This window comes from Cyprinus carpio, chromosome B11 (assembly GCF_018340385.1).
Source record: "Cyprinus carpio isolate SPL01 chromosome B11, ASM1834038v1, whole genome shotgun sequence".
Classification (NCBI taxonomy): domain Eukaryota; kingdom Metazoa; phylum Chordata; class Actinopteri; order Cypriniformes; family Cyprinidae; genus Cyprinus; species Cyprinus carpio.
The window spans coordinates 17,870,439-17,883,648 of record NC_056607.1 but is presented as its reverse complement, the minus strand read 5'-3'; the positions used below and the strand labels follow the sequence as shown (position 1 = coordinate 17,883,648).

Genomic DNA, 13,210 nt, shown 5'->3' with positions numbered 1-13,210 from the left:
AGACTGCCAAGTAAGTTACACTGTCAAGGTCCAGAAAAGTATGAAAGACGACATCAGAATACTCTATCTGCCATCAGTGGTTCAACCGTAACATTATGAAGTGACGAGAACACTTTTTGTAAGCAAAGAAAACAAAAATAACAACTTTATTCAACAATTCCTTTGTCAACAGTCTCCTCTGTGTCTCTCTTTATCACCTTATGCTGCATATGCTCTTCTGTATCAGCCGTGCCACAAGGATGTGCTGTTTCTACATGTATTTTGCTTTGATTTAAAAGAAAACATCGCATTCTTGTGGCCACAGGCCTCCTGGTTTTCATCCAAAATATCTTAAATTGTGTTACGAAGACGAACCAAGCTTTTACGGGTTTGGAACGACATGGGTTAAAGTGATTAATGACAAAATTTTATTTTGGGGTGGAGTATCCCTTTAACTGAAGAAATACCTTATAAAACCAGAAAGACACTCTCAGAGTTGACATTATCCCGCTTATGACCCTATATTAATCTGTGGGCCATGACTGAATTAATCTAAGGACCAGAGCTGAGAGCAGGCATTTTACTTAAAGCCATTAAAACAATATGTATATAAAATATGTGAGTTTATAGTCTATCCATCTTTTGTGGAAATTGCATGTCTTTTTGGCAATTTGTGGTTTAACTTTATGCTTTTAGAGCATTTATGTCAGAGGTAACTGATGTAGAAAGCACTTTCACTGACGTGACATGACCGCTGCTGTCATTATTTGTTGACTCGAGAGAACTGACTGCTGTAATTCCTATTTAAATATGATTGTCCTTTATAAACAGTTTTTAAAGTAAATTAAAGCCATGAACCTGTGCAGAAATATTGATATATATTCTGTCATTTTAAATTTTTAACACTCTTTTTGTTTTTCAAAGCCTTGTCCTATTAAAGTCATCCAGTTTCAAACTGAAATATTCAAGATTCAGCAAAAATGACCTCAAACAACTGAAGGCTTGAAACTACTTAGACAAACATTGGTCTCTTTTAGGATTTTTCAAACAGCGTTTATATTTTTGTCCCATTCTGGCTGGGAGTCAATATGTTAGTTTAAAATATTAGGTATGTTTACATGCACAAATTTATGCTAATCCGACAGAATATATGAGTTTAGATTCTGAAATCTGTTTATATATCTTTGCAGTCTGGTTCACATATTTGTTTGCATGTTTTTCACAACCAGAGAACACCACTGCAATGTCACTGGAGCTAGGCTACATATATGTCACAAAGCTTTTTTTTTTTTTTTATCAAATATTTAGTAAACATTCAATTCGTAATACTTAAATATACATGTGCACATTCGTAAATCATAGGTATTTTTGAATCTGAGAAAATAGCCACTTGCTTCATTTTTTTTTCAGATTATTTCAAGTTTTCACCACCCTTCAATCCATCTGAAAGTTAATTCAGATCAGTTGAGGTGTTTACACAAAGGCTTTTAGTCTGATTGAGCCATCAGCCACAGATTAAACATAGCTATTTATTTGCAAAGTGTATACTTAACTCATATCTGTCATTTTCAACACCTAATAATTTGCCAAATACTTTTCTGTTTCACTTTAAATAATTATCATTACGATGTTGAAGTATTAAAATGATATTGTTGTGTGTGAATCATCTAATTGTTCAAAATAACTGGTGTCATTACTATTACTGAAGCGCAGCACAGACACTCTTCTGGGTGTTATTAAGAGCCACAATTAGGGAAAATGCTTATAATTATACTGCTCAGCAGCATAGCCAGATTCAATTCACAAGTGCTTTACAGTACTTCAGTGTTACAACTACACATCACAGCATCCCATGCTCCTCAATAAGATGTGCCTGGAGCGAGAACTTCCTCAACTGGCCCTCGTGTGTTCCATTAGATGGCAATAGGCTTTCAGGATTGTTGACTATTTTAAATGAATTCACAGCTGCATTCTGTTAAGGTTCATTTGTGCAACCCTGAGCAATGTTAGCCATATGTCAGCTCTCTTAGAGTTGCAATGAAACTTAAGTAACAATAGATCTTTTCTTCCATGCTGTGATGTACATCCAGTTTATCAACAAAGAAAAACTGACTTGATTGGCGATAAAATGAATAAGTCTTGCATACATCACCGGAGAGAAGTCCAGTTACAACTTGATTTCGATTGCATATCCAGTTCAAAAAATGTTCTATGAAATTGAACATATTAATGGATGGATTGTTGAGTATAAGATCTATAACATGCATTTAGAAAATAGAATAGAGGAACTTTCATTCCATTACAGATTTTTTTTGTGATATGCAAATCTATAATAGAGTGATACATATTGACAGTATGTTTAGTCACTGTTCCATAAAGAATGAAAAGTGCTTGAGCTGCCTGCTGTTGCTATGGTTACCATGGCAGGCAAAAGCGCCTATTTACCAGAGAAATATGTGACCTGACTAACTTGGTGATGAGTGAACTCAAGCAGCAAGAATATGTGGATTCAACATGCGTTTTGCAAAAAGATGTTAGATCATCAATGATAGGGGGGGACATTGATTTTATGTTAATTCAATGTTTTTTATGTTCTGAGCAACATGCATGATTATAATTCAAAGCCCATCCTTGTATAAGCTTTGGGATTTGTTGTTCATTCAGGAGATGAATATGACACTTAAATTTCCGTCTGCATGATTTTATGCATTAATGAGATTCTCATGTCACCAGCTGGATGTTACGAGTTGTATGCCAAAAATATGACAGCAAACCCCTTGAGGGTGTTGTCATTTCAGTCAGATATCCCAAAACACATATATCCATGCTCAGGAAGCCATCGTGCATGTAGCTAATTTAAAATACCACGAATATATTATCAGAAACAATGATCCATGATACAACACATAATACACTCAATTCAAGTCCATTCTGCTCTGTTTGTTTCCATTCAGAAATGCCCATACAGCAACCTGTGCTATTTGGACACAATGACAACACACAATTCCATTACAATGAACACCACATGTCTACACTGTGATGCTACCGCAGCTAAATGGAGCTATTCAGAGCTCATAATCCTCGGATCAGGAGGTCTCAGGACTGTTTAACATTCATAGAGACATTCATTTCTTACTCGCATATAGGAGATAATCCCATAGTGCCAAAGGCCCCGTGATTTCCAGCTGCAGCCCCAGTCAATCTACAGACATTAATGACCTTACTGAAACATGCCCATCTGTGCACTTACACACATGCTAACATTCATTTACTGGGACATGTTGACGATCCATATTAAATCAGCTGATTTTTTCATAGAATATAACATTTTCTTAATTCAGAATCATATTTTTTTTTTAACATGCATTGATTTTGTTCTTTGTAACAATATATAAAATACTGTCATCTAAATGTATACAAAATGTACATTTTTTATATATATATATATATATTATATAATTTTTAGCTATGTCATCCAGCCCTAATGCATACTTTGTACTGCATGTATTATAGTTCAGATGAGTGATTTAAAAGGTGAAAGTGACTTGGTATATTGTGAGCGCTGACTGAGTCATGATGAATATTTGCTTTGCACATTAACCTTGTGATGTCAAAGTCTGAGTGCATCTGCTTGTAGACACCTTCTCTAGATTAATGATCGATTTCAGTTATACACTCTTCAGGATGGCACCTGAATATTAATAACAAGCTGCAGGAATTATAATGAAGCTAATTATATTAACATTGTCTGACCGTCTCTTCACAGATTCCATACCATTATATCATTTGTCTTTGAGGATTGGCAGCAATATGAGTGGAGGACAAATTAGGCAAAAAATATATTTATATTTTAAGCAATACTTCTCTTGCAATCATGCTGCTGTGTATATACATATATTTCATTAGACAAAAATGAGTCTGATTCAAATAATGGGAGACTGCTTTTTTTATAAATTGTAGTATAAACGTAACGGTATAGATAGGTCAGGAAAGAATTATAATAAAGTAGGCCTAGTCAGTTTCACTCAAGTACATTTAAAAGAAACATTACTGACAGGCAGCTATATAGTTAACATTCTCATAAAATATTTTTTTAAAAGCACAATTGGCAATAAAGAAACGTGCTTCTAATGTAGCGTTGTAATGTGTTGTATGAATTTGCAGATGAACAAATCTTATTAAAAGTTAATCAAACCGCGGCCTGCTTTACGGTAATTCTGCAGTGAATAAACAGCGCCATCCATTGGCACGTAAAAGTATTGTCCCATAATTTAAATGGAAATTATTATTTATATACATATAGGGATGATTCTTTAACTTTATATCGCAGGTTTGATTTTTTATTAAAACCTAAATAAAATATAAAATGTATGGAAACCCATATATTATTCATTTATTTTTGCTACTTTCAAATAAATGTATATTTCATTGTTTTACCCGACCCAGTATTTCAATCTTAAAAAATGATAATATAAAAAATAAACAAATAAAACGATAATATTATTTATCACGTTTAAAACTGACAATCTGAAAAACAAGTAAAATAAATTAAATTAAATTTATTCATTTATCAAGCTCTTTCTATCAAACAAAAGCTAAAGAAACACACAAATACGTAATATACATGTGATATATTGCTAATATCTACCATTAGTTTTGCTGCTAGTAACACATGTATTCACTATGAATCCAGTTTACTAAAAGTTGTCAAAATAATACTTGGGCCTATGAGGCTCTGCTCAAGCCTGTGCCTGTAGCACATTTGAATCTCCTAGTTTCTAACTAAAATTAGGACATTCCCATTAGGAAACATGTTGTGCACAAGTTTTTTTCTGATATGATATACTTTGGGTGTTGTGCGACGTCCGTAATCATTGATAGTCAGTTAAATTAATCCTCCAGTTAATCCTGTGAAACAGCTGAGGCGGTGATAAGGCATCTAGTTATGTCAATCATTATTGGTCTGTGAAGTTCACACAGTACCTATTAAACTGCTAATGCGGCTAGGAAGCCCCATACAGCCTGTCCAGGACTGATAAGACAGAAAGTCCCCGAGCTCAACCTTCACGGGGTTCTACAACCCCAAAGCCCCTGCGCAATAACATGGGTGGGCTGATTCAGTAGGGTCAACCTTATTTAATAGTTCAACTATCTGCATTATGAAAGAAATAGAATGAAGACATTCTTGCAGAGCTTACAATGCCATTATAATGTTTGCTCAGGGCTGAAATACACTACATGATTTTTATTCTGACAGATTTCAGAACACTAGGCATCACTTGCTGACTTTGTAAATTACTGAGAAAAAAACAGGACATCAAATCCTGAGGACTGAGGATCACACACTACCAGAATTTCAGGTGATTCTGAAAACAACAATCTCACGCAGAAACACGTCACATTGCTAGGAAACAATATGAGCTCTAAAAACGGCTCGAAATATCAAACGTGTCTGATTTCCTTTAACTGGATGGAAATATGGTGTGAAGCAAAAAGAAAAGTCTGTGTTCATCATACACGACACAGTTTTCACTGAAATCTGTCAAATCAAATCTGCAGACTCGCTTTGAGTTTTAGAAACTAGCTTTGACTCATCCAGACTGTAAATCGGCCCTAAGATCTGGACAAAAAAATAAAATAAAAAAATTTAGTGAATTCCGTCCTTTAGCTAGTTAATGAACAACTAGCAGGTCATGTAAGAAATAAGCATGGGTTACTTCAGACATTACGCAATGTAGTTAGACATTGTTCAGTCACTGAGAAAGAAAGAAAGAAAGAAAGAAAGAAAGAAAGAAAGAAAGAAAGAAAGAAAGAAAGAAAATGAATAAAAAGGTCCTTAAATTTTATAAGGTGTTATGAGTGGTAATGAAAATAAATGAAGCAAAAAATTGGCCAGTTTTTTTCTTAAACCCGTGAAACGTCTCTTTAATGAGAGAACATGCAGATCAAATAATAGAATAAGTTTCATATTTCACATTTATTCATCCAACAAAAAACTAGCCTAGTATAGTGTCTTTGGTAAACAGCTCTCTGGTCACAAAAAATATATTGACCCTTATGGCTACCGGTTTTCTCCACAGCTGTCTTTTTCTTCTCATAAATGGACAAATTCAAGTGCATTTATTTATTTATTAATTATTATATTAAGTAGGATAATGTACCGTCATCTGGCCATTATTGCTAAATAAACCCAAGCAGTCTGTCTTTATAAATACAATGTTGATAAATATGATCATTTAATATTACTTGTGCCAGTCCATATTTACATTAGTATACTTTACAGCTTGGTCTCTAAGCACAAGACATCTTCTGTGGAGGATCCACATGCTCTGAGTTCTCAAACTCTTGGGAAATCTCAAGGAGAGTTTTGCCTTTTGTTTCAGGAAGGATGAAGAAGACGTAGAGAGCTGCTATCAGACAAACGCAGGAGAAGAGAACAAAGCTCAGAGACTTCAGAGCGGCCTGCAGAAACATGGATGAGAACGTGGCCCTTTGTTAATGTGAGACGACAGACTGCAGAGCAGTTTCATAGGAGCAGTGAAAAGGTGTGCTGAAAGCCTGGTATTACACATTGTTCAAGATGAAGACATATAAGAGGGCACACATAAAAGAGTTATTGTGTATCTTATGACAGTATAAAATAATTTGAAGAAAAACTTTGAGAGATTCACAAACAGTCATAATCACTGCTTTATATATGCTGGCAAAAGCTTATTACATAAACCAATAATGAAACATCTAATAGCAATGACATTTACTGATGCTGCATTTGTGGAGAACGGGCTCACGATATGTTTTACCGTCATTAAAGTTTGTAAAGTGGCTGAATCCACAAACATTGCTTTATATTTAAAGACATGTGGGTCATTCTGTGTCAAATCAACCAAATTTTAGAAACTTCCCCAGCTCAAATTTTTAGATTTTGTCAGTATTTTTTGTGAAGAAAGCCAAAATGTCATGGATTTATATTTACTGAGTAATTCACTACTTTGTGGACAGGGGTCAAAATGGCTATTTTCACGTGAGATTCAGAGCCAAGTGGTGGTAAAATGACTTTTTTTTTTCTTCAGAGATTGGTAGGTCTAGTAGTAAAATCTGTTGACTTTAGCAATATTTCTTGCATTATAATATGCCAGTGGTGACTGTTCAAAAATGGGAAAAAGCACTTTTCAGGTTTTTTCAAGTTTCAAGTTTACATGCCTGTAACTCAAGAAGTATTAAAGATATCTTAATGCCCTTTTAGATTTTGGGTCTTAACAAACTTTAATTTTAGCACCTTCATTTTTAAGGGCCTATGGTTCAATTTCAGAGATGTCTGAATCTCAATATGGCTCTAGGAGTAATTTTTTAAACTGTGTACATACTGTATTCAGTGGTCAAAAACCAAATGTGTCACTTTGCATACAGATGATACATATTTTTTTTCTTTTAAAGAGGAGAGTCTGAAAAACAAATAATGTTGTTTCCCTCTATCAAAACAATTGCAATAAATATTATTTTCCCAATGTTTGCATGTCTGTAACTCAAGAAGTATTAAAGATATCTCAGTATGATTTTAGATTCTGATTCTTAATCAACTTGTCTTTTGGAGTCATCATATTCAAGGCCCTGTGTAGTTCAGTCGCATAGATATGGGGATCTCAATGCGGCTCCATGTCCAGATTTTTGTGGATTGAAAACCAGATGTTTGCATACAGCTGATGCTTACTGTATTTGAAAAGGATTGTCTGAAGAATAATGACATTTTTCTAAATGGGCATTAAGTCTTAGGTCAGAAATCTTTATTATTTATTAGATTAGATGTTATTAGTTGTATTATCTTTAAAACATCTTGAGTTACAGCCATGCAAAATTTGGAGAAAAAACAACAAAAAATGCTAAAGTCAGTAGATTTACTATTAGACCTACCAATATCATTTTTATCCCCGGTAATTTAGGCTCCGAATCTAAGGTGAAAAATGCCATTTTGGCCCCCCTCTACAAAATAGTGGAATACTCCACAAATATACTTCCATGACATTTAATATTTTGGCTTTCTTCACTATACATGTTTATCTTTCTTCAAAAAATTTTGGACAAAATCAAAAATTTGAGCCAGGGACCACTGGTTGAATTGAGACGGAACTACTCACATGTTTTTTATGGTATTGGTATGGTGATGGACTTACAATAAGGAATGGGAAGATGAATCCAAGCATTGTGAATCCCAGCCACCGCAGGAAGCCGATAAACACAAACGCAGCAGGGCGGTATGACTGGATGAAGATCTCATTGGCTAGAGATGGGGCTGTGCCAGCTGTTCAGATCAAACTGGTTAGTCAGTTTATAATTAATGTAGTATGTGCTTATCATAAGCAATATAAATGTTGTCGAATGCTGTTGTTTTGAACACAGCAGCATGATTGCAAGAGCAGTATTGCTTATACAACAGGAAGTAAATATAGTGAAAATGATCACATTATTTAAATTCTGCAGGCAAAAAAAGAACGATGAAAATAACGAAATTTTACAGAACAATGGTAAATGTGTCCACACTGTTTGGACATATTGCTAGTTACTTTATTTTGGACAACCAATGAAAGTAGTTCCAAACAAAGTAGAAAATCAACTGTTAAACAAATCAAGCAACAGAGATTTTAAATTAAAAAAAATGTTTTAAGTAGAACTTCTTTTAACATGATGCTTTGTTTCTATAAAGGCGTGTTGTGCATGAGAAGCTGCAAAATAACATGCACAATGGTGAAACGTTCTTATACAACATATTTACATAGAAAACAATGAAAATGAAATTCAAAAAAGCCCCTTATATACTGTTATTGTTGCTTTTGGAGTGCCGTGTGACCAATCAGATTTGAGGATTGAAACTAAATGTTGTATAAATATTTCAATAGTTTACCTGGGCCTCCCCCATAGAAAATAAAGAACAGGAAAATGAGGATGACAGTGGTGTATGGAATCACAGAGCTGTAGTCCTGCAGACGAAACAGAGATAAGGTAATAAAGTTCTGTTTTGATCAATGTGAGCTGTTAAATGAAAGAGACTCACCTTCAGGTACAGGGTGACAGTGATTAATGCCATAATGGCCGACATTCCCCCAAACCCTCGCCACATCAAGGTTCTCCTCCCTACACTCTCAATAAACAGCCCCTACACATGCACACAAACACAAATGCACACATGGACCCCATAGATGATTTATGATGTTCCTCCACGACAAATGATGCCAGTTTGATTTCAGATTACACACTTTAATGTGAAACTTACTTACACAGGTTATGGAGATGAGGACTTCTGATGCTCCTATGCCCAGAGTGACATAACGGATCTTGTCCACTGGAATACCTGCTTCCAAAAAGATGTTGAAAGAGAAGACGGTGATCTGTGAGCAAGAAGGGTAAAAGATCACAATATTTAGTATATAGGTTGTTCTGTAAGGATCTCTTTCTGACAACACAATGACATAAGACACATTTCTATTTAGAAGCATAATTTGGTGTATTGACAATAAATGCTAAATGATTTTACAGCAGAGATGCCGCTGAACTGGATGCATCCGTTTATGACCAGCATGGAAAGGACCTGCCAGTGCAGATGCTTGTCTCTCAGCAGATCCAGCACACTCTTGTTGTGCTGCTCTCCAATGACTGCCTGTTCTGCTAACATCTCCTCTATCTCCAACTTATAATCGCCTGGTCCCCACAGACACTGCAGTGCTGCCGATCAAAACGCCAATACGTGATTTGACACAAAAGATGTTTGCAATGACATACAGAGGCTGATCGGTTAAATGTAAAGCACCTTTTCTGCACTGTTGACTGTTGCCTTTGTCTATCAGAATATATCGTGGAGCATCAGGGAAGAATGGCAAGATTGCCAGCTGGACCACACAAAAAAATGCTGGGATGCATAGAAGAATGTTCCAGCACTCCTCACGGCCAAGAATCTCCCTGTGAATAAAATTAGACACTTAGCTCAATATCAAAAGATTCCTTTCCTGAAGCCAGATCAATTAAAGACAGAGGAAATCAAACATTAAAGGGATACTCCATCCCAAAATGAAAATTTTGTCATTAATCACTTACAGTACCCCCATGTCATTCCAAACCTGTAAAAGCTCTGTTTGTCCTCGGAACACAATTTAAGGTATTTTGGATGAAAACTGGGAGGCCTGTGACTGTCCCATAGACTATCACCAAAAATAACCACAAAATTCAAAAAAACCTGATATGAAGCGACGGGAACACTTTTTGTAAGCGAAGAAAACAAAAATAATGACTTTATTCAACAATCCCTTTGTCAACAGTCTCCTCTGTGTCTCTCCATATCACTGTATGCTCTTCTGTGTCATCCACGCCACAAGATGACATAAAGTTGTTATTTTTGTTTTCTTCGCTTACAAAAAGTGTTCCCTTCGCTTCATATAACCCAGATTGCACGTCTGATGGCAGATGGAGTATTCTGACAACGACTTTCATTCCTTTTATGGACCTTGACACTGTTATTTATTTGGCAGTCTATGGACAGTCTTAAGCCTCCTGGTTTTCATCCAAAATATCTTAAATTGTTTTCCGAAGACGAATGGAGCTTTTACGGGTTTGGAATGACATGGGTAAGTGACTAATGAAAAAAAAAAAAATCATTTTGGGATGGAGTATCCAATTAAAATTCACATTAAATAAAAAACCACCCAAAATACATTAATAATTAGTTTAAAAAAAAAAAGGGTTTTAAAAAAATGTTTTGGAAAGAGGTCTCTTAAACATTGCAAAATATTATAAAATTCAAAATAACTTTTTAAAGTAATATTTTAAAATATAATGTATTCCTGTGATAGCAAAGGTGAAGTTTCAGTCTTCAGTGTCACATGATCCCTCAGAAATCATTCTAATATGCTGATTTGATGCTTAGTTGTTGTCAGTTATTTTTGGTGCTTTATTATTAATAATTATTTGTACTGTTATCAATGTTTTTGGTGCTTAATATATTTGTAAAATCATATTTAAAAAAAAGACAAACTTTTAAAATATAATTTTTCTTTGATGAAAAAAATGTAAAAAAGAACAGCATTTAATTAAAACAGATATTTTGTAGTATTATAAATGTCTTTACCATCACTTTGGTCAATTTAATATGTCCCTGCTAAATAAAGTATTACTTTTTTAAATATCTTACCCCGAACATTTAAATGGAAGTGTATCATGTTTTCCACAAAAATATTAAGCACCTGTTTTCAACATTGATAATAATATAATTTTTTTATTATTAGACTTTTAAATAAGAGATTTTGACCAAACTTTTGACTGGTGCTGTATTTATCTAAAGCATGTTAATGATAATAGTGTGAACATTTCATTAATAGCGTGAACTTTATTTTATTTATTTATTTATTTTTTGACCGTGTAATTCTTAATCAATAATATATATATAATAAACCTGCCCTTTTCATATAATGGGCTGCAAGCTTGATTCAGATATCCAATCAATTCAATGCCCAAACTTTTTAATACTTAATTATTACCTGAGGCCAACAAATTGTCCTAATAGTTTACCAAGGGACATAAAGGTAGTGACTGTGACTGTCACCATGCCTCGGATTTTTTTCGGTGAACTCTCACCAAGGTAGATGGTGTGTAAATTCAAACCCAACCCTTTGAACAAAGAGCAAATCACATCTTATATATATAATCACATCATATATATAATTTAATTACAGTCTAATGGACATACCTGCTCCGAAACCAAATAGGAAGCGTGCTACAAGTATCAACTCGAATGAGTATGTAGGTTTGCTGATGTACATGATGACTGTGGACACAACTGCTATAGCACTATTCAACAGCATGGCTCCTTTTCTGCATAAGAACATATACAGTAAATGAACATCCATTTTTGTTGTGAAAACATTAAAAGTTAGAATAGGGAAAGCCGATGAGGATGGGTGAGATTAACCTTCCCAGGTGACTGGTTAAGTATCTGACAGTAATGGAGCCAATGAGACCTCCTAAAGCGTATAGAGCCACCACAGTGGACCAGATAAAGGTGACAGTCTTCTCTCCTGGAACATCCCCGTAGTGATACGTCCAGCTGCTGTTAATAAAGCTCTGAATGTACTGTGGGAAAACAGATAACAGATTGGAGACAAATCATCATGGATTGATTCATACCATAGCCTGCTTTCTTAATAAATACAAATTCAAGTACGCACTGGAGATGGAGAGCTTATTGCTGTGAGATGAAATCCATTTTGAAAAGATCCTCCCAATCCCAGCACAACGATAAAGATAAGTGCTTTCCCAGCGACCTGAAATTACAGTCACATTTACTACATATTTAACACGTCAATACTTTTGATATTTCACATTAAACTACTAAATCAGCACAGAGGGGGTTTCTCTTGCTCTAGACTGACACAGAGCCATATTTTGAGTGAATGAGTAAACTTTGGTTAAGATTTAAACTCTGCGCTTGGTTAAAAGATATAAAGAAAATAAATGGGTTATTTTACAGAGACATATTATCCAGCAATATACTTAGCTTTACCATTAGGGTTATTTTTTTGAAATATAATGAGACAACAGTTCTTTAATTCTTCTATAATAATTCAAATTTCATCTAATTTGAAAGATCTGGCAGTATATTTAAATAACATGTTCTTACCAGTTCCTGCAACACACTCTTCATGCTTTTCTTCTTGTATCTTCTTGTGTCCATGAAGCACCACTGCTCCTCTCCAATAAATACACTGTCATCTCTGTTAGGCATTTTGATTAATTTTTGACACCGGAATGACTCGTCACATTTTGCCTCCTAAAAGCTTGCTATTTATGTATTTATCTGCATTTGTCCAGATTAAAAAAAATTATAATAATAATATTTTAAATGTTTTTGATACTATCATTTTGTGTAAATAAATTAGATAAAAATACATTTTAATTGAATAAAAAATACCTGATTAAAATAATATCAATTTGATATAAGTAGCCTAAATTACAAGTGACATTCCTAGTATTAATTTTTCACAGTTTGAACTGGTTCTTTCTAGAAGAAATAAAGAATATATTAAACTTAACAACTACTTTATACTTTATATATATATACACACACGCACACGCACACACAGACACACACTCACACACACACACACACACACACACACACACACACACACACACACACACACACACACACAAATATATATAGGCTATATATATATATATATATATATATATA

General features: G+C 34.4%; 1 protein-coding gene across 1 annotated transcript; it reads right to left on the bottom strand.

Moving 5' to 3' along the window:
* Nucleotides 1-5,881: 5,881 nt before the first annotated feature.
* Nucleotides 5,882-12,725, bottom strand: slc2a9l1 (solute carrier family 2 member 9, like 1). Its single transcript, XM_042733443.1, is given in 13 exon segments — nucleotides 5,882-6,315; nucleotides 6,318-6,441; nucleotides 8,148-8,275; nucleotides 8,876-8,951; nucleotides 9,026-9,127; nucleotides 9,249-9,359; nucleotides 9,506-9,693; nucleotides 9,779-9,927; nucleotides 11,499-11,628; nucleotides 11,708-11,832; nucleotides 11,930-12,090; nucleotides 12,186-12,281; nucleotides 12,638-12,725. Coding segments are annotated over 13 exon segments (1,503 nt in total). The 5' UTR covers nucleotides 12,692-12,725; the 3' UTR covers nucleotides 5,882-6,256.
* Between the last annotated feature and the right edge of the window lie 485 nt (nucleotides 12,726-13,210).